This window comes from Ornithorhynchus anatinus, chromosome 3 (genome assembly GCF_004115215.2).
Source record: "Ornithorhynchus anatinus isolate Pmale09 chromosome 3, mOrnAna1.pri.v4, whole genome shotgun sequence".
In the NCBI taxonomy this organism is placed as follows: domain Eukaryota; kingdom Metazoa; phylum Chordata; class Mammalia; order Monotremata; family Ornithorhynchidae; genus Ornithorhynchus; species Ornithorhynchus anatinus.
This window is the reverse complement of record NC_041730.1, coordinates 66,082,288-66,107,613: the sequence shown is the minus strand read 5'-3', so window position 1 is coordinate 66,107,613 and position 25,326 is coordinate 66,082,288. Positions and strand designations below refer to the sequence as shown.

Sequence of the window (25,326 nt, the reverse complement as noted above, 5' to 3'; positions counted from 1 at the left end):
CGCTTACTATGTGCTGAGCACTGTTCTAAGCGCTGGGGTAGACACAGGGGAATCAGGTTGTCCCACGTGGGGCTCACAGTCTTAATCCCCATTTTACAGATGAGGTAACTGAGGCACAGAGAAGTTAAGTGACTTGCCCAAAGTCACACAGCTGACAAGTGGTCGAGCCGGAATTCGAACCCATGACCTCTGACTCCAAAGCCCGTGCTCTTTCCACTGAGCCACACATGCTTGTACAGAGAAGTTAAGCAACTTGACCTAGGTCATAGAACAGGCAACAGCATAGCCTTGTTGAAAGGGCGCATGTCTGAGAGTCAGAGGACCTGGGTTCTAATCCCTACTCTGATTAGAGCTTGCTAGCTCTAACTGCTTGCTGTGTGACCTTGGGCAAGTCACTTAACTTTTCTGAGCTTCAGGCTCCTCAACTCTAAAATGGGGATTAAATATCTCTTCTGTCTCCCACTTAGACTGTGAGCCCCATGCGGGACGGGACTGATCTCATTAACTTGTACCTACCCCAACATTTAGAACAGTGTTTGATGCATAGTAACTGTTTAACAAATACCATAAAACAAATAGAAACATGTCCAGTGTGTTAGGAGAAGTTCTTACAGGCAGGGCATGAGGCACACAACTGACCACAGGCCAGGCTCGTGAGGGTTAGGGTTGGTTGACAGCAGCCTCTAAACTGGCTTTCACCTAGACCGATTCTCTTTACCGGCAGCAATGCATTTGTCCTTTTTTAAAAAGAAAAGAACCAGAAACTTTCCTCAACCTTCAGGTGAAGGTGGTGGAATTAGGCAGGAGAGGTGAAGTGACATCTCCAAATGAGCTATGAGCAGCAGAGGTCCAGTGGCAGAGGGAAGTAGGTGCTGAAGTGGGACACAGATGTCACCAGCCAGTCAGCAAACAGCAGTGATTTCCCTCCAGGCATAGGGTCTAGCTGGAGGCTTGTGGTAGCCAGTTCTGAACGGTTGTGGGAAGCAGTGTGGCCTGGCAGAAAGACCACAGGGCCTGGGAGTTCAGACGACGCGGATTCTAATTCCGGCTGGGCCAGTTGCCTCCTTGGTGACCTTAGGCAAGTCACTTCTCTGTACCTTGGTTTCCTCACTGGCAAAATGGGGAATAAATCCTATTTCTTCCTACTTAGACCATGAACCCCAAGTAGGACAGGGACTGTGTCCACCCTGAATATTTTGTATCTACCCCAGCACTTAGAATCCACCCTGAATATTTTGTATCTACCCCAGCACTTAGAACACTGCTTGACACAGAGTAAGCACTGAACAAGTCTTATAATCCGTTATTATTGTGTGAACTTGCTGCTCCCAGTGATTAATGTTATTTTCGTGCCGCTCTCAGTCAGGGTTTCTCCAGTCAATTCATTTTGCTAGCTTAGAAATCCTCTGTGAGAAGGAGACCAAGTCAAAGAAGAGGCCCTGTCTTCGGCTATGAGGACGGCAGGGAGCCATCGGGAGTGGGACAATCTCAGTCCTTTCACTTGCTCTGGGAACACTGTCACCCACTGCAGCAGACAGTTGGCATTTCTGTACAATATCCCTCAGGCACTTAGTTCTAAATGAGATTTCCCACCCCCTCAATTTCATTTTTAAATTTTTATTGCACTGGTGCTATCTGGAAGCAACCAGGGGAAAGCAACTCCAGGGCTGCCGTGACTCTACCCTGGTTTAGTTCATCCTGATGGGAGGCTGAAATGGCTGGCACAAGTATGTGAAAGCTATCCCTGAAGAACTGCCCGAGTTCTGCTCAGATTCTGGGGAATAAGGCTGAGGTCAGTGTAAATCTGCAGTCTGGGTTACAGTTGAGGGAGGGGGTTGGGTAGAGGGAGGGGTGGGGTGCAGGATAAATTTGGGCCTTAACTAGAGTTAATTTTCCCAGAGTGCACAGTGAGAGGGGGTGGTGATTCACCAAAATGAGACACTTGAAAATGAGAAGCTAGAAAAACAGAGAGACAAGACCTTAGGTGACAGCCCTTAGTGGACTGCAGCAGTAACCGGGCAATACTTATTTAAATTGATTAAATGATTGCTCCGTTATCTCCCCCCAACCTCTGCCAGAGAAATGAGGGGAGGGAGCACAGTCGCAGTGGATAGAACATGGGCTGGAAGTCACAAAGTCATGGGTTCTAATCCCGGCTCCATCACCTGTCTGCTGTGTGACCAAGGGCAAGTCATTTCACTTCTCCGGGCCTCAGCTACCTCATCTGTAAAATGGGGATTGAGTCGGTGAGCCCCATGTGGGACAAGGACTGTGTCCGACTGTGTCCAACCTGATTTGCTTGTATCCACCCCAGTGTTTAGTACAATGCCCTGCACATAGTAAGTACTTAACAAAATACCACTTCGGAGGACACGGAGTGGATGAGCTCAGAACAAGGTGGTCACTGATGGTCCTCGAGACTACTGGACACTGAAATACCTATGATGTAACATGTATTCAGCATCACGTGAAACCATCAATACAAGCCATTTTGAGTGTGTTGAATATTCTCGAACTTAGAACGTTTCTCCTGCTAATTTTGTTGTATTTTACTCTCCCAAGCTCTTAGTACAGTTCTCTGCAGATAGTATGTGCTCAGTAAATGCCACTGATTGATCGACTGGGGAGGCCCAGATTCCCCAACTTGCTCCAGAGTCACTGCATTCCCCTCCACAGGCACAGGCACCACATCTGAGCCACAAAACTCGGTGGCAGAGGCCATGGCGGAGAGAAACTTAAAATCCTGGATATAGAGTCATCTGGGGCGATGAACCCCCCCCGGAAAACAGCTGTTGAAAACCATACTGTCCAATATATATCCATCAGTGGTATTTCTTGTGTGCTTTCTGTGTGCAAAGCATTGTCCTAAATGCTTAAAACCAGATGCCTGGCCATCCTAGGCAGGAAGTTTGGTCTAGTGGTAAGATTCACTCGCCAGGCAAGGGAACCAAGGTGAGGAGCTCGGCTCCAGTGAACTGGCTGCCCCCACATCCAGGCAAATGGACCCTGGTTTCGCCAATTCCGGAGGCTGCCTGGTATTAGTCCAGCTAGTAAGGGGCTCAGGCCTAGTTTGGTGGTGGGAGGTGTTTAGTTTCAATTCCATTGGCTCTGGAAAGGCCAGCCTGGCCCTCTGAGCAGCCCCAAGAGGCTGAGTCAGTTCCCTGGCCCATCCGCATTGGATGGGAGGGCCCCTCTCCTCAGGCTGCAGTGACTTGAGAATGCTCCTTGTTGGATCCAAACTCTCAGAGCTAGATCCAACCAGATTCATGATCTCTTAGAGGCAGGGGGGTGGGGAGAATGTGTGTGTGTGTGTGTGTGTGTGTGTTTTCCTATCAAATGCATTGCATTATGATCTCTACTTGCCTAAATCTGGGCACGGAGAACTGGCATAATCAGAGTAAAGTCCCCGCAAACCCGACAAACCCCAGAGGAGCCGTGGACCGGAGAGGAAAATAAAGCAGTTTTTGACGCAGAGACATAGAACATTTCACCAAGATCAAAAAGACACAATCTAAGATAGAGGAGCAAGAAGGCCCCAAAATACAAAGGAACTGAGAATGTTTAGGTTTATGTGAAGAAGAAATAGAGTGTCTGAGACGGAGGAAGAAAACCATCCGTAACTAATAGCAAAACATACTAATTTTTATGGCCAAGGCTCTTTCAGGAATGTAGCAATAGTGGACTATTAATATAAAATACTGGTCCAGTATATCAGTCCAATGAGAATCTTGGTCTAAGCAGATGGCCTAAGCAATGTTTAGCATGTAAGAATAGGAACTGCTTGTCCTATTTAGGAGATATATTCCCAAAAGCTTTTAAGGAGGGATGGAGGAAGACGTAGGGGAGCAGGAAAGGGGAGAGAGGGAGAGGGAGGGAGAGACACAGAAAGAGAGAGAGAGACAGAAAGAAGGAGTGAGGGGAGAGATATGGAGAGAGAAGAGAGGAGGAAGGAGAGAGGGAGAAAAGGAGAGGGAGAGAAAGGGAGAGGGCGAGAAGGAGAAAGAAAGGGGGAAATAGAAAGCTAGAGATAGAAAGCGAGAGAGAAATGGAGCATAGAGGGGGAGATGCATAGAGGGAGAAGAGAGAGAGAAAGAAACATTCAAGGAGAAAGTAGTTGTCTCACTCCCTTTGTCTGAACAAGAACTGGGAGGCCTGGGCAGTCATCCAGCATGATCCCAGTGTCATGAGATTTCACCTCAAGAATATGTGACAATGTTTTTTTGTGTTTCTGGAATTTGTTACATGTGTTGCTTTATTACTCGGTTAAGTATCTGTGATATTACATTTTAAGGATATGGATTTCATGTTGCCTTACTGCCATCTGACGATTTCAAACGTTTTCTTCTTTTTAGCAGCTCTATTTTTTCTCATTCTTTTGCATTTTATTTATTTCTATATCCTTATGTTCTCCTTCCCTGCACTCCCCTATCAGTAATTTATTTTAATGACTGTTTCCCCCTACTAGACTGTGAGTGTCTTGTGGGCAGGGAACATGTCTATCAACTCTATTGTATCATTCTCTCCCAAGCACCTAATATACAGTGCTTAGCACACAGTAAGCACTCGATATATTTATACTGATGTTTCATATTTCTCATCATTACTCCTTACCATCTGTAATTTATTTTAGTATCTGTGTCCCCCACCAGATGGTAAGCTCCTTGAGGACCAGGGATTTATACTGATTCTATCGTCCTCTCCCAAGTGCTTCGTTCAGACTTCTCAACTAGTAAGTGTTCGAGAAATACCACTGATTGGTTCACTCATCAGTTATGGAAAGTTATATGAATGGTCATTGCTCTAAACAGTTCCCTGGGATTTTTGAGAAAGTTGTTCCACCCCTCCATTGGCAGGAGCAATAAGCTAGCCAACCCAATGTTTGCAGAAATCGTTAAGCCACAAAAATCGAATTTAACCTATTAATGACAAATTGGCTCTGCCCTCATTTCCCAACTCTCACCCCCACCCACTCCTGCCCCTTCCAACTTCCTGCTGCTGCCCCCCAAAAGAACAAAGCCCTCTCCTTGCAACAAACACATTCAGAAAACCTTGCATAATTCCCTCCCATCTCAGATGCCCATGAAAACCAAACCCAAGGAGAATCGAAACGAGAGGCAGCACAGAGAACATTTCTTTCAGAGCCGTTGCCTGATTTCCTTAGGCTTGGGCACATTGCCCTGTGCTTAATTTGGGGGCCATACTATGTGAGGAAAAGACAACTAAAGAAAAGGAGCAAAGCAGAGGTAGAAACGCACCAGCAAACAGCATTCTCCCAGTGAGCATTTCTGCCAGGATGCACCCTGCCGCCCACATATCGATGGCTTTGGTGTAGTTGTTGGGTGAGAGGAGCAGGCGAGGAGATCGATACCATTTCGTTACCAACCCTTCTGACAGATAACCCTGAAAGACACATAAAAAATCACACACATATAGAGGTAAATAAGTCAGAGCCACATTCTTCCAACATTCCCCCAGTCCAATCTCACCAAGAGAGGACGTAAGGTTAAAAGGCGTTTCTTCATTTGTCCTCAGTTTCACTAGATTCTAAGCTCCTTGTGGGTAGCGATCATGGATACCCACTCAACTGCACTCTCTCAAATGTTTAGTATTGCCTCCCTAAATGCTCAGTAATAATAATAATAATGTTGGTATTTGTTAAGTGCTTACTATGTGCAGAGCACTATTCTAAGTGCTGGGGTATACAAGATAATCAGGTTGTCCCACATAAGGCTCACAGTCTTAATCCCCATTTTACAGATGAGGTCACTGAGGCACAGAGAAGTGAAGTGACTTGCCCACAGTCACACAGCTGACAAGTGGCAGAGCAGGGATTCGAACCCATGACCTCTGACTTCTAAGCCCGGGCTCTTTCCACTGAGCCACACTGTTTCTCTAGAAATACAAAGTGCCCTCTCCAGCTCCGGCTAGCCACGTTCTACTTGTAGCCTAAAGTCACAGCTGTGGTACAGGAAATAGCAGGGATCTTGTTCAGTTCTGCCACAGAAGGCTGCTTAACAGCCACTTTGGACTTTCTGGATCAGCTACATGGTGAGCTGCTAATTGGAGGTTTTCGGGAATGTGGCCAATCAGGTGGAATTCCAGAGAGGAGATTACACCCTGCTGTCAACTACTACTGGCTGCTGTTGTGACACATCAGAGAACACATCCTGGCCCTCAGTTTCCCCTCTGTCAAATGGGAATCATCATCTTCATCATCATAAGCATCATTACAATACCAGTCACCAAATTCAGATTACAAGGTTTAACGAGATGACGGCAAACAGCCCTCGGAGCTAAGCAGAGAGGTGCAACGGACACTCCAAACTCCCATGTCCTTATATGACTCTAAAACAAAGAGAACCCTGAAAAAGAGGACCCCACTTGGTTTCATTATTGCTCAACCATCCAATGGATAATAATACACTACCCTTCACTGCATAGCACTCCAAACACAAATGAATACCAGCTTATGAAAAGCTGTCAAGAGAGTTCAAACTGGCTTCACACAGTTTCAGTATAATAGGCCCACTTCAAAAATAACTCAATGAGCCACCCTGCAGTTCACCCCAAAAGGCTTGGTTTTAAAAGAAAGGAACCTGCAGTCATTCACAAAGTCACATGAAACCTTTGAAAAGATAAGTTCTCAGCTGTAACCTCCAAGGCTTTAGGAAATTTTTCAGGCCCTGAATTTGGGGTTCCATTTCTCTTTTAACTGTTTTGGTTTAATCACCTTGAGATATGAGACCCACACCTCCTGAGGCCTGATTCTCAACATGGCATGGAATAAACCCTCCCCTTCAAACCATCACCACAGCTCCCAAAAGACTGAGGGTCCAGTAAAGCAGGTGGAAAGTTCAATTATATTCTATTTTCTGCTTTCAAGGATTTCACACACTATCAGTCTTGTAACTGTGTGATACATATTTATACTCTTTTTCTCTCTACTTTCCCTTCTTTCTCCTCTCTCCCTTCCTCTCAGTCTCTCCTCTTATTCTCTCTTTTTCCTCTCCTCTTCTCTGTCCTGTCCCCTTCTCCTTCAATTTCTCCCCATATCTTACTACCCTTCCTCTCCTCAATCCCTCTGAAATGGAAAAGTGGATTATTCCCATCAGTGATTTTCTTTGATTGAGTAATGACTGAATCCCACTCTTCAAATGTGACTTCACTACTTTGAACCTCATCCATATTTTAATTTTCCTAGACATAAATGATCTCATTTGTACTCCCAAAGTACCTGAGAGGTGGGGAGGACATTATCATCAGTCCCACTCTACAAATGGGGAAATGAACACAGAGGGGTGAAGTTTTTTGCCCAAGGCCACCATAAGACAAGACAAGAGCTTGACAGAGATAATCCTGTGTTTGAAGCTCATTCAAATGGCTTCATGGGCAACAGTTATGACTAGCAATTTAAAGATAATTATGTTCATTAAGTGCTTACTATGTGTCAAGCACTGTAATGAGCGCTGGGGTAGTTACAGAATAATCAGGTCTCCCATGAGGGTCATAGTCTAGGAGAGCGACCACGTACCGAATCCCCATTTTGCAGATGAGTACTGAAGCTCAGAGAATTGGAGTGACTTGCCCAAGGTCATACACCACCAGGTTTAGAACCAAGGTCCTCTGGCTCCCAGGCTCATGCTCTTTCCACTAGGTACACTGTAAAGTAAAAGAACTTTCCCAAACAGCTTACTAACAAAAACAAGTCATCTCCCTAGAGGTCATGTGGGGAAGGTAGGGGTCCAGCAGACCCGGCCTTGAGCCCTACCACTTACCTAATGGTAAAAATACGGAAGTGGTTTACCATTGCCTTTTCAGCGCAGTAAACTTGAGTTTCTACCCTCGACTCTCTCCCACGCCGCTGCTGCCCGGCACAGGTGAGTTTTGACTTGAAGCTTGCCACTGCCCAGGCTGGGAATGAATGGGTATGCCTCTGCTTGACTCTCCCTACCATAGCCGAGACTTGTAGAGTACTGGAAACTCACCAGGTGTGAACCTGAAAGAGGTTGTCAAGCTCTAGCCCAATTATAACCATTTCTAGACTAGCATATGAATGACAAACTGTATATATTTTCTGTATGAATGACAAACTGTATATACTGCTCAACTGTATATATTTTCGTTACCCTATTTATTTTGTTAATGAATTGTACATCGCCTTGATTCTATTTAGTTGCCATTGTTTTTACGAGATGTTCTTCCCCTTGACGCTGTTTATTGCCATTGTTCTTGTCTGTCCGTCTCCCCCGATTAGACTGTAAGCCCGTCAAACGGCAGGGACTGTCTCTATCTGTTGCCGACTTGTTCATCCCAAGCGCTTAGTACAGTGCTCTGCACATAGTAAGCGCTCAATAAATACTATTGAATGAATGAATGAATGAACAAACGCTGGAGAAGTGACTGAGAGGTCTAAGGGAAGCAGATGAACAGAAACGTTCTCATGCTGCTTCAGTGTAGGGAGAAAATATGCCCCCCTGCCCCTTCTTTCAGATTAAAATAGAATCACATCCTTAAAATAAGAGAGTGGAAGGATTCACTCTGCACAGAGAACCAAACTGGGAGGTCTTAAGGAGTGGCTGGCTCAGCAGAGATCACAGTGAAGCTTCTCCCTTTGAGGAGAAGAGAGTCCCCTCTTCCCCTGACCCTGGGTCCCTGAGGGCACAGAGTCCAGCTTCTCTTCTCCTCAAAGGGAGCACAGGAGAAAGTTGGATAATGATGAAAAATGGTCCCGAAATCTAAACAAGGAGCCAACATCTGCCATGCTTCTAGGGCCTGGCAGGTGGGCAGCTTCACTGTGATCTCTGCTGAGGCAGCGACTCCTTAAGACTTCCCAGTTTGGTTCCCTGTCCAGAGTGAATCCCTCCACTCTCTTATTTTAAGGATGTGATTCTATTTTAAGTTAAGTCACTTAACTTCTCTGGGCCTCAGTTACCTCATCTGTAAAATGGGGATTAAGAGTGTGAGCCCCACGTGGGACATCCTGATTCCCCTGTGTCTACCCCAGCGCTTAGAACAGTGCTCGGCACATAGTAAGCGCTTAACAAATACCAACATTATTATTATTATTATTTTAATCTGAAAGAAGGGGGGTGGGAGGGCGTATTTTCTCCCCCCCCACTGAAGCAGCACGAGAATGTTTCTGTTCATTTGCTTCCCTTAGACCTTTCAGTCACTTCTCTAGGGTTTGTCATTCTTGTGCTAGTCTAGAATTGGTTATACTTGGGGTAGAGCTTGACAACCTCTCTCAGGTTCACAAGTTTTGGCTGCCAAAGACCAGATCCTTCCTTCTTTCCTAGAAATACACAATAACAGTGCGCCAGTGTCTGAGTGTAGGGAAACGAAGGGACAGATATGCAGTTATTCTCCCACTATTACTCTCCCCCACCTTCATTACTGAACACACGTCTCCTACAGTTGGCCTTCCCTAAGCCCCCCTTTCTTCTTCTCCCACTCCCTTCTGGGTCACCCTGTCTCGCTCCCTTTATTCATTCTCCCTCCCAGCCCCACAGCACTTATGTAATCTGCAATATATTTATTTATATTAATGTCTTTCTCTTGGAGGAGATGTGATTTTAATAAGGCTTTGAAGGTGGGGAGAGATCACCCAAGAATCCCCAAAGACCAGAACAGCAATATGAAAGAACACGAAGGAACATCGCAGATGGGCCTCCTCATTGAGCCTCCTGCCCCGCAATCGATCCACCAATGTTGAGGAGATTTTGAGTTCTAGTGGTCAGGAAGTGCTCAGGTTTACTTTCCATTTTAAAAAGTCTCATGTTGACCCCTCTAAATATGCTAGATTAATTGACCTTGGTGAGGTGATTAGATCAGCCCTATTAGTAAGCAAATCCCAAAAGAGAGGCAGCCAACTTAGAATGACCGAAGAATGTTTGGGAAGCAACTGAACTGTGGCTGCCTTTCAATGTGTGAAATTGGAGAGCAATTGTCGGCATCCAGAGGGAAGGTGTAATTAAAGGTATCCCTATTAACTTGGGAGAAAGGAAAGAGGAAAAAGAGCTATAAGATGCTTGTCACAAAGTGAATGATGGTTTTTCTCTGAAGTGGGCATGTTAAGAGATTGGGGCTCCATTTGCCAGAGGGCAGGGAGGGAGCCCCCTAAGGGCCAAGGCCCTGGTTCTTTGTTGGTAGAAGTGATACTGGGGCCCGACTTTTTCTGCCAAGAGAACAAGGCTTTTAAGAATGGTGGAGACTTTGCCTCTCCCATGGTCCCTCCTCTTCTGCAGTACAAAAGCATGCTTGGTCTAGTGGAAAGAGCACGGACCCGGGATTCAGAGAAACTGGTTTCTAATCCTGGTTTCTCCACCTACCTGCTGTGTGACCACGGGCAAGTCACTTCACTTCTCTGTGCCTCAATTCCCTCATCTGCAACATGGGGATTCAATACCTGTTATTCCTCCTACTTAGACCATGAGCCTCACGTAGAACTTGATGATCTTATATCTATTCCAGTGCTTCTTGCAGTGCTTGACAGAGCAAGAACTTAACAAAACCACAGTTATTATTAATATTATTATTATTATATCTAGGATGACTGGATAGAAGGAGGGCGCAACTGTGTATGGCAATACTAATCAAGGAGGGCTTCCAAGAAGCCAGACAGGTGAGTTAGCATTGCCTGCTAAGCCCAAAAGAAATTAAGACTGTGCTAAAAACGAGTCAGACAGTAGATGGGTAATGAGACAGAACCGCAGCATGGTGTAGTGGATAGAGCACAGGCCTGGGAGTCAGAAGGTCACGGGTTCTAATCCAAGTTCTGCCACTGGACTGCTGTGGGACCTTGAGCAAGTCACTCGATTTCTCTGTGCCTCAGTTACTTCATCTGTAAAATGGGGAACGAGACGGTGAGCACCAGATGGGACAGGGACTGTGTTCAACCTGATTTGCTTATATCCAACCCAGGGCTTAGTACAGTTCCTGGCACATAGTAAGTGCTTAACAAATACAATAATAATTATTATTATGTCCACCCCAAAAATAGGAATTGTTTGAACGTATTGGTGGAGCACCTCTCCCCTCCACGCCACTGCTGTCCCAAGTCTGTGTGTGCATGTGCTGAGCTATGGGGATGCTGGTGGATTTCTCAGGAAGTGGAATGCCCTAGATGAAGAACGATGGTAGGGGGAATAAGGTCCCCAGTGCCATCTGGGCACTGCCACCTTGGATTAGTCACCATCTAACGTATAGGGAAACGTATGGCAGTTGGGCAGGCAATTGTCTGGTAATCCAGCCCACCAGGGTAGATGTTCCTGGATTCAGGCTCGCCTCTACTGTGATGGCATGGCTTTGCCAGCACCAGGCATGGGGTGACAGAACTGATCTTGCATCACTCACACACCTGGGTTTGCCCCTCCTTGCACCAGTCAGATTCCACAGTTCAGGTCAGCTCCATCTCCATCCTTCACCATGACTGGGCCCACCGCCAACCAGGCAGGAGTGGGGCTAAGATCTCAGAAAGGTGGGGTCACGAGACCACTAATGGGTCTTCCCAGAAACAGAATGGTAAACTAACTTCATGGCATTTTTGACCAGTCGAGAAGGTTATAGCACCCCCTTTAAGTGACAAACAATGGCAAAAGAAGAAAACCAGGAGGAGCTTAAGAGGAGAGTCAAGACCTAAAGCAGCAGAATGTCCAGCAGCCAACAACAACTTTGTAGGAGCTCTATGCTAAAAGCAGTTGGATATTTCATAGCATGGAAGAGATGCCAGAAGAAGTCCTGGCCCCTGAGGGTCTGAAGAACATTACCCTGGCTATTCAGAAGAGCTAGCCCAACAGCCTTAGGGCATGTACTTTTCCCTGTCCTGACTGCCTCATTGGGAGGGAAATTTGGCCCTATTGGTCTTAAAGAGTGTTAGCTTTCCGCTTTCTCCCTGATGGATCGGGATTAATTATTGCTTAGCTTGTTCAAACCACCTCAAATCTTTTTTCTTAAATTACAGCGTTTTTACAATACTTGGTATTTTAACACACAGCTTGAAACAATTCTGCCTTGTAAAAAGAAAGGCCAAACAATGTGAGTTCTATACTCATTTCTTTCCTGCTGTAGCTTCTGGATTCGGAATTCCCAGTGGACTCAAAGGAAGCTCTGTGCAGGGATGTACACTGGATACTGTACTTCCTGAACTGTGCAGGGAGTACAGGGTGTATTGTATGATCAGTCAATTTAACAGCCTCCTCTCTGGGAATTTCCATTAACAGTTTTGAGGTGTTCAAGGGGAGACAAAGTCCTTTGTTTATCCTTTGGAAGGCATATCAGGTTGAGAAGAGGTGGGCTGGGAAAGGAGCAGATTAATAATATTATTGATCATTGATAAACCTGGGGGATGGGGAGTAATAGGTACTTAAAACCTATTTGGGGTCTCACCTGTGGACTTAGTGAGGACAAAGTGCTCAGAGAGAAACATGTTTCATGCGTAGATGCATCATCAACTCTATACGTAATTATCGGATCAGCTATTTTATCCTGACATACTCATGCTACTTGCCTGTGGTATTTTCATCCTTCCTTCACCTATTTTTAAATAATTTAGTTGGCCTGTCCACCCGTTAGAATGTAAACTTCTTGAGGGCAGGGACTGTGTCTATTGTTTTTGGTATACTCTGACAAATACTTAATATAGTATTCTGCTTGCACTCTGGTGCTCAATATATATAATTGACTGATTGATAGACGATATAGTCCCGGCCCTCAAGGACCAATAAATCTAGAACTGCAGATAAAAATTAATGCTTCCCTTTTATCTCTGTCCCTTTATCCTGCTAAAGAGTAGTGAGATCATCAGAAGGCAGACGGTAGGAGGGGAAGCGAGAGCCCTGGATAATTCACTAAATGGAATGAGTTGAAAGTGGGCAAATACAAACCACTATCACTTTTATTATGAATAATCAACCTCAGGCATTGTAGCTGCATGGCCTAGGGGACAGAGCACAAGCCTGGGAGTCAGAAGGACCTGTGTTTCAATCCTGGCTCCGCCACCTGCCTGCTGTGTGACCTTGGGCAAGTTGCTTAACTTCTTTGTGTCTCAGTTCCCTCATCTGTAAAATGGTATTAAGGCTGTGAACCCTATATGGGACAGGGACTGTGTTTCACCTGATTAGCTTGCAACTACCCCAGCTCCTAGTACAATTCATGGCAAATTGTAAGCACTTAAAAACTACCACAGTTATTATTGTACTCAGAAGGGGCTGGTGGCACAACCAGGAGTTCCTGGGTAGCCAGTTGGCTTATGAGTATAAGCTCCCTGTGGACAGGAAATACGCCTGGTGCTTGAACCGTGTAGGAAGTTAGTAACTACCTACTAAATGATCCAGCTTTGTTCATGGATATGAATGGGTAATTCTCATTAAAAACAGTTTAAAGATTCAGCTCAGTGGTCCCCTAGCCTCTCTGGATTCTTGCCTCTTCTCTGAAAAAAATGGGTCAAAATATACCTGGAATGTTTTCAGTCTCTCTCAGTCTTAAAGGGAAACACAGCACCCTTTATTATATCTGTTCTGCTCAGCATACTCGTCGCTAGGATGCGGTTGGCAGATTTCTTGAAAATTGGCAGGCATCTGAGATCACAGGACAAAGGGAGACCAGAAGCCTCCATGGCCTTAGAGAGGGGCAGATCAGGCAGTTCGAATATCCACGGAATGGAAACAGCTTGTGAGAACCATAAGGGGAAACAACAAACAATATTTCGTAGAGAAAGAAATATCCCTGGCCTAGTGGAACGAGCACGGGCCTGCGAGTTAGAGAGACCATGGTTCTAATCCCGGCCCTGACACTTACGTGCAGTGTGACCATGGGCAAGTCACTTAACTTCTCTGTACCTCAATTCCCTCATCTATAAAATGGGGATTAAGATGGTGAGCCCCATGCAGGACATGGACTATGCCCAACCTGATTAACTTGTCTCTACCCCAGTGCTTAATACAGTGCCTGGCATATAATAAACACTTAACAAATATCATAACACCACATCCTCCAGACAAAAACTAAAAAAAAAAACAAATTTGTTTTTTAAAAAAGGATTTGGAGTACAACTCTACCTCCAGAGCAGCAGTCAAAGGGACAACATGGCTGGGGAGCAGGAGGGTGGATTGGAGGTTGCTAAGCTGCCTTCTAGACTGTGGGTCTAGAAAATGCCTCTGCATTGTATGAATTTCCAAATCAATACATTTATTAAGTACTTACTTCATGGAGAACACGGAACTAAGCACTTGGGAGAATACAGTAGTCAGTAGACATGATTCCTGCCCATAGGGAGCTTAGAGTCTAGATGGGGAGAAGGACAGTAAAACAAATTTAAGATAGGGGAAATGGGAGAGAATGTAGATATGTCTATAAGTGTTGTGGGGCTGAGGGTGGGGTTGAATATCAAATGTTTAAGGAGAACAGATCCAAATGCCTAAGCAATGCAGATGGGAGGGCATAAGGGGGAAAAGAGGGCTTAGGAGGAGATGAAATTTTAGGAAGGTTTTGATGTTGTAATAGTCTGTTGGATATGAAGGGATGGGGAGTTGCAGGCCAGAGAGAAGACGTGGACAAGGGGTTGCCGGTGGTGTGATAAATGAGATCAAAATTTTAGAAAAGCAATGTGGACAGGCTGGCTTGTAATAAGAGAACAGCAGTGTAACATGGGGGGGGGTGAAGAGCTGATTTATTGACTTAGAGTCAATGGTAAAGAGTTTCTGCTTGATGCAGTGATGGATGGACAACCACTGGACCTGGGCCACCCCCATCCCCCAAACCCAGCATGGCCAAATGCTGAGGTTCACCTTGGGATAGGGCCTCATAAGACAGTGTCTCACGGGACAGGGCCTCAAAGGATTTAGAGCCTCACAAGACATAGATCCTCAAAGGGCAGGCCCTCACAGGACACAGGACCTCCTCGGGCTGCCATTGGGACCTCTTGGGAATATGTACACCTACAGTAATCTCTTCACTCAGGTTCAACAGTCTGTCGGAAAGACTATCTATAATCCCCAGTGGTGGTCGGACATCGACTAGACTAGTATGCGCTTATGTGAAAAGCCTTATCACTCCAATTCAGGGTAGTCCTGGATGTGGGCAAGGAATGCGTCTGTTTGTTGTTATAGTGTACTGTCCCAAGTGCTTAGTACAGTGCTCTGTGCACAGTAAGCATTCAGTAAATACATTTGACTGATCGGACCACAGTTATGACTATTATTATTATTATATTACCTGACCCAAAGGAAAATGGAAACCAAACGAGGCTCTGGATTCTCACCAGCTGCCTTTGACTGGGCCTGCAAAGGGCAGGGTCACCGAACTTTATCGTATGCCAGGACCTGGCTTGGAGCAAGTCCCAGAAATCAGGTCTTCAGGAATCTCCAGCCTCCATTCTAGAGCCAGCCTCCGTTAATGAGAGGACACAGGCTTCTGTTTACTCAGCTCACCCAGAAACATTTGCTAGAAAGTCAGAGCCTGTTTCGACAGGATCATCATCCAGACGGATGGCAGCAAATCCGGAGCCAGAAATAATAATGATAATAATTATGGTACGCACTAAATCCTGACTGTGTGCCAAGCACTGTACTAAGGAATAGATACAAGATAATCTGGTTGGAAACAGTCCCTGTTCTACCTGTTTATTTTGTATCTATCTCTTTGTACAGTGACTGGCACAAAGCAAGTACTTAACAAGTATCATAATTCTTCACGGGCCTCAGAGTCTAAGAAGGAGGGAGTAGGATTTACTCCCCATTTTTCAGGTGAGGAAAAAGACACACAGAGAAGTGACGTACCCAAGTTCACACAACAAAGAAGCAGTGTGCCTAATGGCTAGTGCATGAACTTGGGACTAAGAAGAATTTGTGTTCTAACCTTGATTCTATTTATTTGCTATTGTTTTAATGAGATGTTCATCCCCTTGATTCTATTTATTGTTACTGTTCTTGTCTGTCCGTCTCCCCCGATTAGACTGTAAGCCCGTCAAAGGGAAGGGACTGTCTCTATCTGTTATTGAATAGAATAGTACATTCCAAGCGCTTAGTACAGTGCTCTGCACATAGTAAGCGCTCAATAAATACTACTGAATGAATGAATACCCCACTTTGCTGTGTGACCATAGGCAAGTCACTTAACTTCTCTGCACCTCAATGACCTCATCTGTAAAATGGAGATTAAGACTGAGAGACTCATGTGGGACACCCCAGCTCTTAGTAGTACAGTGCCTAGCATATAGTAAGTGCTTAACAAATACTCCTAAAGAACAAAACAAACCAAAAAAAGGACAAGAAAAAACAGAAAAACAGAACAAAAAGACAAGTGGCGGAGCCGTGATTAGAGAGCAGGTCCTCCGACTCCCAGGACCATGCTCTTTCCATTAGACCATGCTGTTTCTTGTGCTACTCTGCATCAGGAAACCAATATTAGCAGGCTGATTGATCCCCTCAGGAATGTCAATGAGTGACCCACTCAGGTGGCAGAAACCTTGGACAAAATCTCTGGTGTCGGTAACTCCCATAGAGGTCACCTCCTGCCCTCTACAAACTTTGGTCTGAGCCAGAGCAAAGGTGGATAACATTTTTTCAACTACCCAGACCACTGGACCGGGATTTCACTTCTCGCCGAGCAGTGATGCCGCATGAAATTCATGTTCCCCAAAGTCAACTCTTGGCCAGAGCAAAGTCCTGCCACATGATCCAATCACAATCACTTGTTTCTCCAGGGAAAGTTTCTGAAGCCATGCCCCCTTCTCCTCATTTCGACCTGATGTTAAGCTAGAGCTCAAACCAAATAGAAGCCTAACTTCTCCGCTTCCACACTCCACGGCCGCTCACTCTACGCTCCTCCTGTCTGGAATCAGAACTCAGTCTGATTCACTCCCACAGCCGGCACCGGCGTGGGCTGTCTTTGCTGTCATGTACATAGATGCAATTACTCTAATTGAATGGGTTCTTGCTCTAATTCCTGTAAACAAGATGCACTGCTAAAAAGGGCTCTTATTATGCCTGCTTTTTTGAGCTGTAATTATGGTAACAGTCACACTATAGTGTAGTTATTGGTTTTCTGCCGGCCAGCTGCGAAGTATCCTGATCCAGGTTGGAACTACAGAGTCTTCCTGGGTAATTGGTTTTCTAATGGCCAGTCTTGCTTTCCTCACATCTCTAGGATTCTTCTGACTCTGCTAAAGCACTTTTCTTCTCACCAAAATCAGAGATGAGAAGGAAGTCTGCTTATGTCTGAACATCTCTGATCGCACGAGATAGAGGAGCTAAATCTCCCTGGGAAAGACTGATGTCAGGGCAATAGACCAGCCCCGATTTCACGGTCTGTTTCATCTCTAGCATTCTATTTTTCCTTGTCCATGTGACCACGGCAACTGCCCACCTATTACATCCCAGTTCAATCACTGGACTATTGCAGGAGAGCTTCAGAGTTTAGAATGGATTTACCTAGAATCCCCTATGGGGTTTGGGGAGTCACAATGAATCTAGAGGAGTCAAACCTTCCCTAGAGCTGTCATCCTTGCTCTAAGATTTTTTTTATTATTATTATGGCATTTGTTAAGCACTTACTATGTGCCAGACAATGTTCTAAGCACTGGGGTAGATACAGCTAATCAGGTTGGGCACAATCCATGTCCCAGATGGGGCTCACAGTCTTAATCCCCATTTTACAAATGAGGTAACTGACGCTCAGAGAATTTAAGTGAGTTGCCCAATTTCACACAGCACACAACTGACAGAGCCAAGATTAGAACCCAGGCCTTTCTGACTCTCACTTCTGCTCTAATAATGTTGGTATTTGTTAAGCGCTTACTATGGGCAGAGCACTGTTCTAAGCGTTGGGGTAGATAGAGGGTCATCAGGTTGTCCCACGTGAGGGTCACAGTTAATCCTCATTTTACAGATGAGGGAACTGAGGCACAGAGAAGTGAAGTGACTTGCCCACAGTCACACAGCTGACAAGTGGCGGAGCCGGAATTCAAACCCATGACCTCTGACTCCCAAGCCCTAGCTCTTTCCAATAGACCACACTGCTTCTCATTCCATCCCAGTTTTCCTGACTGGGCCTAACTAATCCACAACAAATCAGCAGGCTCTCCAAGGTTGGGCAGCATCTTACATAACAGAAAGCAGCTACTAAAGCTCCAGTGAAACAGCTCTTTCTGGTGGTTGTCCTCGCTAGAACAAATGGGGTGAGGAAATCCTGCCCCACAGACCTACCGTCTTGTTAATATTGCTATTATTTTTATGATGTTTGTTAAGTGCTTACTACATTTCAAGCACTATTCTAAGTGCTGGTTAATCTGGTTGGACACAGTTCCCATCCTATATGGGGCACACAATGTAAGTAGGAAGGAGAATGGGTATTGAATCCCCATTTGAGAAAACTGAGGTGCAGAGAAGTGAGTTGCCCAAGGCCACACAGCAGGCAACCGGTGGATCTGGGATTAGAACCCAGGTCCTCTGACTTCCAGGCCTGTGGTCTTCCCACCAGGCAGTGCAGCTCCTCCTGTTAAGAGACTGCTATCCACTCCAGTGATATGTAGTCACTGTCAGTGAAATGCTTAGCAAGCTGGTGAGCCACTTAGAAGCATCCAAAGTGCGTTTGTGCCACTGGAGATTGAAGGGATGATTTGTCCTAAAACCTAGGAGCTGTCACTCTATCACGCACTTTCCTGGAACTGAGAACTGGAATCCCATTAAAGTCCCTTCTGTCACGAATTAAACTCACCAGCATGCAGGCTATTTTGAAGGATTTCCCAAAATATCAGAATCAACTCTAGACTGTAACTCCCCCTCTAGAATGTAAGCTCCCTGTGAGCAGGGAACACATCTACCGATTCTGTTGTTTTGTACTTTCCCAAGCACTTTGCACAGTGCTCTGTACATAGTAAGCACACAATAAATACCACTGATTGATCTAATAGCAAAAATCTTTTTTTAAAGGAGGTCTCCCTGATAACAAGGGTGTTTTCTAGGCTTTACGATGAATCTCATCATGAGCGGTTTAGTATTTACTGAGCTATTACTGTTTGTGTTACCTATACTTAGCACTTGGGAGAGTTCAAGAGACATAAAAGACAACGTCTCTATGCCCTGAAGGATCTCACCATCCTCTAGCCACAGTTCTCTGCCACTTGTCAGCTGTGTGACCTTGGGCAAGTCACTTAACTTCTCTGTGCCTCAGTTCCCTCATCTGTAAAATGGGGATTAACTGTGAGCCTCACGTGGGACAACCTGATTACCCTGTATCTACCCCAGCGCTTAGAACAGTGTTCTGCACATAGTAAGCGCTTAACAAATACCAACATTATTATTATACCCTGGTTATATGTTGCAAAATTGGATATCTTCTGGTAGCATCCACTTGAATGTTGCCTCGGCCACTTTTCCCACCTGCCAGGCCAGGCCAGTGTTGGCCTAGTCCTGAGGGAAGATGCCCCTCGTAGCTTCTAGTGGCCTGGCCATCCTGTGGTCCTCGTGACACTTTCCGGGAGCTGATGATCTCCTGCTTCTAATCTTGTCACTTTCTAATGCTGGCATGATTTCAGATAATAATAATAATTATGGTTTTTGTTAAGCACATACTATATACTAGACACTGTACGAAACGCTGGGGTGAATACAAGCAAATCGGGTTGGACATAGTCCCTGCCTGCGTAGGGCTTCCAGTCTTAATCCCCATTTTACAGATGAGGTAACTGAGGCCCAGAGAAGTGAAGTGACTTGCTCAAGGCCACACAGGAGACAAGTGGCAGAGCTAGGGTTAGAACCCATGACCTTCTGAATCCCAGGGCCATGGTCTATCCCCTATGCTTCCATGAAGCCCTTTCAGACTCCAGTGCTATTGGATAAAAGGTAACGTGGTAGCAGGGACTAATTCTGCTCCAGAAATTTCAGGGAACCTGGGAGATTGGTGTCATTTGCAGGGCACTCCCTTGTACAGGCACTGGGTAGGTCGCTCGGGGATCCATACGAATTCTTTGCCATCTCCATAAAGAGGAAGGCTTCCATTCCTATGTTCATCCAGCCAAGCTCTCAATTGTCCTAGTTAATGGGAACCAGAGGGAGCCTGGTTAAATGAAATCCACAAATAATCCAAGTGAATATTGTCTGTTGTCTTCTACTCTCCCAAGTGCTTAGTCTGCACACAATAAGCACTCAGTAAATGATTGGCTGACTGACTAATGGGTTAAATACATATTGAGACCTTGAAATTTCTGAGTCAGACCCAAGGTCCACCCAGATCAGAATTCCAACAGAATCAATACAGGAGAAATAGCCGGTCTAGTGGAAAGAGCACAGAGCTGGGAATCAGGGGACCTGGATTCTAATCCTGGCTCTGCCAGTTGCCTGCTGCATGAACTTGGGCTCCTCAGTGCCTCAGCTTCCTCATCTGTAAAAAGAGAATTCAATGCCTGTTCTTCCTTGTATTCAGACTGTGAGCCCCATGCGGGCCAGGGACTGTGTCCCTAACTTGTATCTACACCAGTGCTTGGAACAGGGCTGACAGCAGCACTTAACAAATACAATAATAATAATGTTATAAGGACTATTAGAAGGTGGGGAAGAGAGAGGGGTGAAAAGAAGAGATTTGGAAAATCCAAGATGGGATTTCAATCCCTGGAGACTCTCCCAGAGCAGCAGATGTGTCGTGTGAGTAAAGCAAGCTCCTTTTGGAAGATGCCTCCACTGTCTGAGGAGATTTCCAAATTTGCTAATTGGCCCCACGGTACACAAAAAGAATGAACACAGCTTCCCAGGAAAGGATCAGGCTCAATAGGGATCGCTTCCAGCTGATCATTTTGAAGCTCTGAAGGATCAAAAGTTTCAGCCTTTTCACCTATCCAATTTGAACTTTCTCTAATATGCTCCCATTTAATGGTCAAAGATGTTAACTGTTCCCGCTTTGTCACATCAGATAAGCACACTGGCTTTCCTCAGCTCCTAAAAACCAAGTCAACTTGAAGAGGAAGATTTTTTCCTTCGCATCCCTCAGCTTTTCAAGCGTTCCACATGTAAGAGTCGTAAGTCTATATCCACCACAGACTGGGGATAAACGCTGCTCCCACATGCTCTGTGATCCCTCCTTTGCCACTGAAAAAGCACCGTGGCAACCATGGCCCTCCCTTCTACCACTGAGATTCTCTGCTCCCGGCTTGCTCCTGCATGGTCTCGAACTCTTCCTCACTGTCCAGACTTTGACCCTATTTGGTCTATTGGTTTGTGTTTTGTTTTAATGTTGCATCACTCGATATATCTGGCTCCAATCTCTTCTAACCACTAAAACCTTTAGATTGTGAGCCCCATAAGGGACAGAGATCATGTTTAATTCCCACCTGTATATTCTCTTGCAGCATTTAGTGCAATGTTCTGCACACAGTAAGCACTTAATAATAAATAATATTACTGTTATTACTACTATTTGAGTACATCTTCTCCGAGCACACATATTATCAAGCAAACTGAACATAGGGGTTGTGTTAGTAGGGGTTGTGTTATTTAGGCATGTCAGGCTGTTTCAATATTTTCTTACTGTACATTCTCTTACCCACTGAGTTCCCAGAGGGGAAATGCCTCTCTGCCTTTTAGATACCCACTAAGCCTCTCTGGGGTCCAGTGAATTGTATCCTGGCAATTTATTAGCTTTGGGATCTGAAGCCTTATTTATTCTGCTCTCCTTTTGTGAGTATCCTGATACCAGGTGGTAAGAGGTAGGCAAAAGAGCAACTCAGCTCTTTCCAAAGAGGAATGACGATGATGATGAACATTTTACTCTGCTACTTTGGTCTACCTTCAGGGTTCCCAAAATAATTACCCTGCAGTGGTCCAAGGCAGACTGGTGATGCTTTTAAAAAGGGAAAGATATAAAGCCCTGTCAAAGTCTGCATGCTAGCCCAATCTGCCAGCAGGTGCTCCTTAGCGCTGTGGATAGAAGTTTCTTCTCCCCCTCTCCCTCCCACATTGGTGTCACAGATGCACTTAGATCTGTACTCTTTGGGTACTTGATACTCAACCCATCTTCAACCCCTCACCTTTTAAATCCATATCTGTAACATTTGTTTATATTAATATACGTCTCCCTCTCCAGACTGTAAATTTGTTGTGGGCAGAGAATGTGTATACTAACTCTGTTGTACTGGACGATCTCAAGTGCTTAGAAGAGTGCTCTGCAAACAGTACATGCTCAATAAATACCACTGATTGATTGATTTCTAAGCCTTCTCCAGGGCCCACTCTGGAACCGAGCCAAAATACCTCATTTTCCCCTCAGTGCATATTTTCAGAAATGTACGCCACACTCAAACTGGTCATGATCCGATCTCAGAGACATATCTTGGGGTGTGATATTTTCCACGGAAGAGCTCCAGGCCAGGCCACTTGAGGATCAGTCAACCCATCAGTGGTATTTACTGAGTGCCTAGAATGAGATTAAGCACTTGGAAGAGTATACAGAGGTAAGAGACACAACCCTTGCCCTCAGGATTTTGGATGTGGGATCTGACAGTGCTCTGTTCTGGGCCACTGGGTCAGCTGGCCCCACTTTGCTAAGAGCACCATGAGTGCTTTACCTGCTCTAATCAGATTGTTCATTTGGTTTCCAGACTAGCTGCCTCACCCACTGGTTCCTCCCCCAGGTGATGTAGCTACACCTAAACCAGATGGTGTCACACCTATTGGGAAGGGAACTGTGGGGGAGGGAAGGGTGGGTAACACTGGGCCACAAGAAGCAGCATGACCTAGCGGAAAGAGTACAGGCCTAGGAGTCCAAAGACCTTGGGTTGTAATCCTGGCTCTAGCACTTTTCTGCTGTGTGACCTTGGAAGAGTCACTTAATTTCTCTGTGCTTCAGTTACCTCATCTTTAAAATGGGGATTAAGTCTGTGAGCCCATGTGGTACATGGACTGTGTCCAACCTGATTACCTTGTATCTACCCCAGCATTTAGACCTGTGCCTGGTATGTAGTAAGCACTTGACAAATACCATAAAAAAAGCTAAGTCAGAATGGGAGCATCACTGCACTTTAAGTAGGGTGGCTATTCAGCTGGCTTTATCTTGGGCACTTCAATTTTCAATGGGCCTGTCCCCTAGTTAAAACTGATAAAGAACGGGATGTTTTTATGTCAGGCTTTAACGTTTTAAACACCCGGTGTCTTCAAGCTGCGGTTCCCACTGCCTAGTTCCTCGGCTCTGAAGGGGCATTGGAGTTCATATGGATTTAAGAGAGTAGTGTGGTGGCTTCAGAGCAAGCCGGGGATAGGAATGTGTCTGGGGATCCTCTGACTTCAGCAAAATGATACTTTTTTTAACGGTATTTGTTAAGTACTTACCATGTTCCAGGCACTGTACTAAGCGCTGGGTAGATACAAGTTTATCAGGTTGGACACAGTCCGTGTCCCACATGGGGCTCACAGTTTCAATCCCCATTTTTCAGATGAGGTAACTGAGGCACACACATCTGACTATGCACTCTGGGTACTGCTAGTAATGTTATATGCGCCTCCATGCCTGGAATTTGAGAGGTTGGTCAGTGGCAGTAGAAGAAACCCTAAGTAATTTTCTTTTCCTTTTTTTAAAAATGTTATTTGTTAAGCCCTTTACTGTGTGCCAGGAGCTGTACTAAGCGCTGGGGTAGATACAAGCTAATTAGGTTGGACACAGTCCAAGTCCTACATGGGGCTCACAGTCTTAAGCAGCGTGGAGAAGCGGTGTGGCTCAGTGGAAAGAGCACGGGCTTTGGAGTTAGGGCTCATGAGTTCGAATACCAGCCCTGCCACTTGTCGGCTGTGTGACTGTGGGCAAGTCACTTAACTTCTCTGTGCCTCAGTTCCCTCATCTGTAAAATGGGGATTAAGACTGTGAGCCCCACATGGGACAAGCTGATTCCCCTATGTCTACCCCAGAGCTTAGAACAGTGCTCGGCACATAGTAAGCGCTTAACAAATACCAACATTATTATTATTATTATTATTATTAATCCCCATTTTACTGAGGTAACTGAAACACAGTGAAGTGAAGTGACTTGCCCAAGGTCACACGACAAACAAGAGTCAGATCTGGGATTAGAACTCCTGTCCCTCTGACTCCCAGGTCCAGGGTCTACCCATTAGGCCACACTGCTGCTCGTGGCTCAGTCTCCATCCCCAGGTAGGTATCTAAACCCTCCAGGGATGGTTCTTTAAAAAAGATCTCCAGGGACAAAGCCCCACAACTTCCCAGGATAGTCTGGTTCAAGATGAGTCACACTGATTGTCAAAAAGTTCTTCCTTATGTAACTAAATCCCTTCTTGCTGCAATCCAAGGCATTTCCCGTTATTTAATGAATTTAGAGAATGCAGGTCAGCATCTTCCTCAGAGAAATCCTTTGTATACTTGAAGATGGTTATTCAGTGTACCTTCAGACTTTTCCTTTCCAGATGAAAGAACTCTACTCCAACTAATCTGCTCTCCTAGGCTTGCCTCCCTTGTAATCGCATGTTTATTCCTAAGTAGGTGGTCAGCAAAAGCACTTGATAAAACCAGACTCCAAAGAGCCTGTGACCTAATAATAATAATAATTATGGAATTTGTTAAGCACTTATTATGTGCCAGGAACTCTACTAAACACTAAGGTAAATAGAAGCAAATTGTGTTAGACACAGACCCTGCTCCACATGGGGCTCACAGTCTAAAAATCCATTTTATAGGTGAGGTAACTGAGGCACAAAGAAGTGAAGTGATTTGCCCAAAGTCACACATCAGACAAGAGGCAGACATCACACATGCCAGCACAGAGCGTGACACGGTGATGTCCTAGGGCTGCCATTTTTGTGGCCGTCCGTCCAACTGAGACTAAAACTGGCTTGAAATAAGAGCATTACTAGAAGGGACTTCCTACTTCCACCCCCATCCAACTGTTCCAAGCTATTATGAGTAAATTCGGGCAAATTAGATATCCCATCTGAGTCACCGAAGCCAGGGCATAGAGGGGGTAAATGCTGCAAGTGAGTGTACTAAACATAAAAGCCCCTTATGCTGTATTTCAGTGGACAGGGAGAGGACAAGCTGAAAACGAGATTGTGGTAAAACTGGGCAGTTTTTAAGCCAGTTTACTTTCACAAATAGCAATCATATTCTATTGGGAATCAAGAAGAAAAAAAAAAAGGTGCTGTCTGGCTAGAACTTTACTTATGAACCTAATCTTTAGGAAGTATGATCAAGACAATACTGTAGCATAAATTATAGCCACAGCCAATTTTCTCTTGTCGAGAGAGATCATTTCTTGGCACCAAATCCCCAGTCTTCTCTTCATCTAATAGTGTAGTTCAGTACAAGTTTTGAATGTGCCTAAATTCAATGTTATTC

General features: G+C 45.2%; 1 protein-coding gene across 1 annotated transcript in view; it reads right to left on the bottom strand.

Moving 5' to 3' along the window:
- Positions 1-25,326, bottom strand: part of MAPK4 (mitogen-activated protein kinase 4) — a 153,113-nt gene that overhangs the window by 18,429 nt on the left and 109,358 nt on the right. Inside the window, 1 exon segment of the mRNA XM_029061403.1 lies at positions 5,256-5,400. Within this exon segment, the coding sequence (XP_028917236.1) occupies positions 5,256-5,400 (145 nt within the window).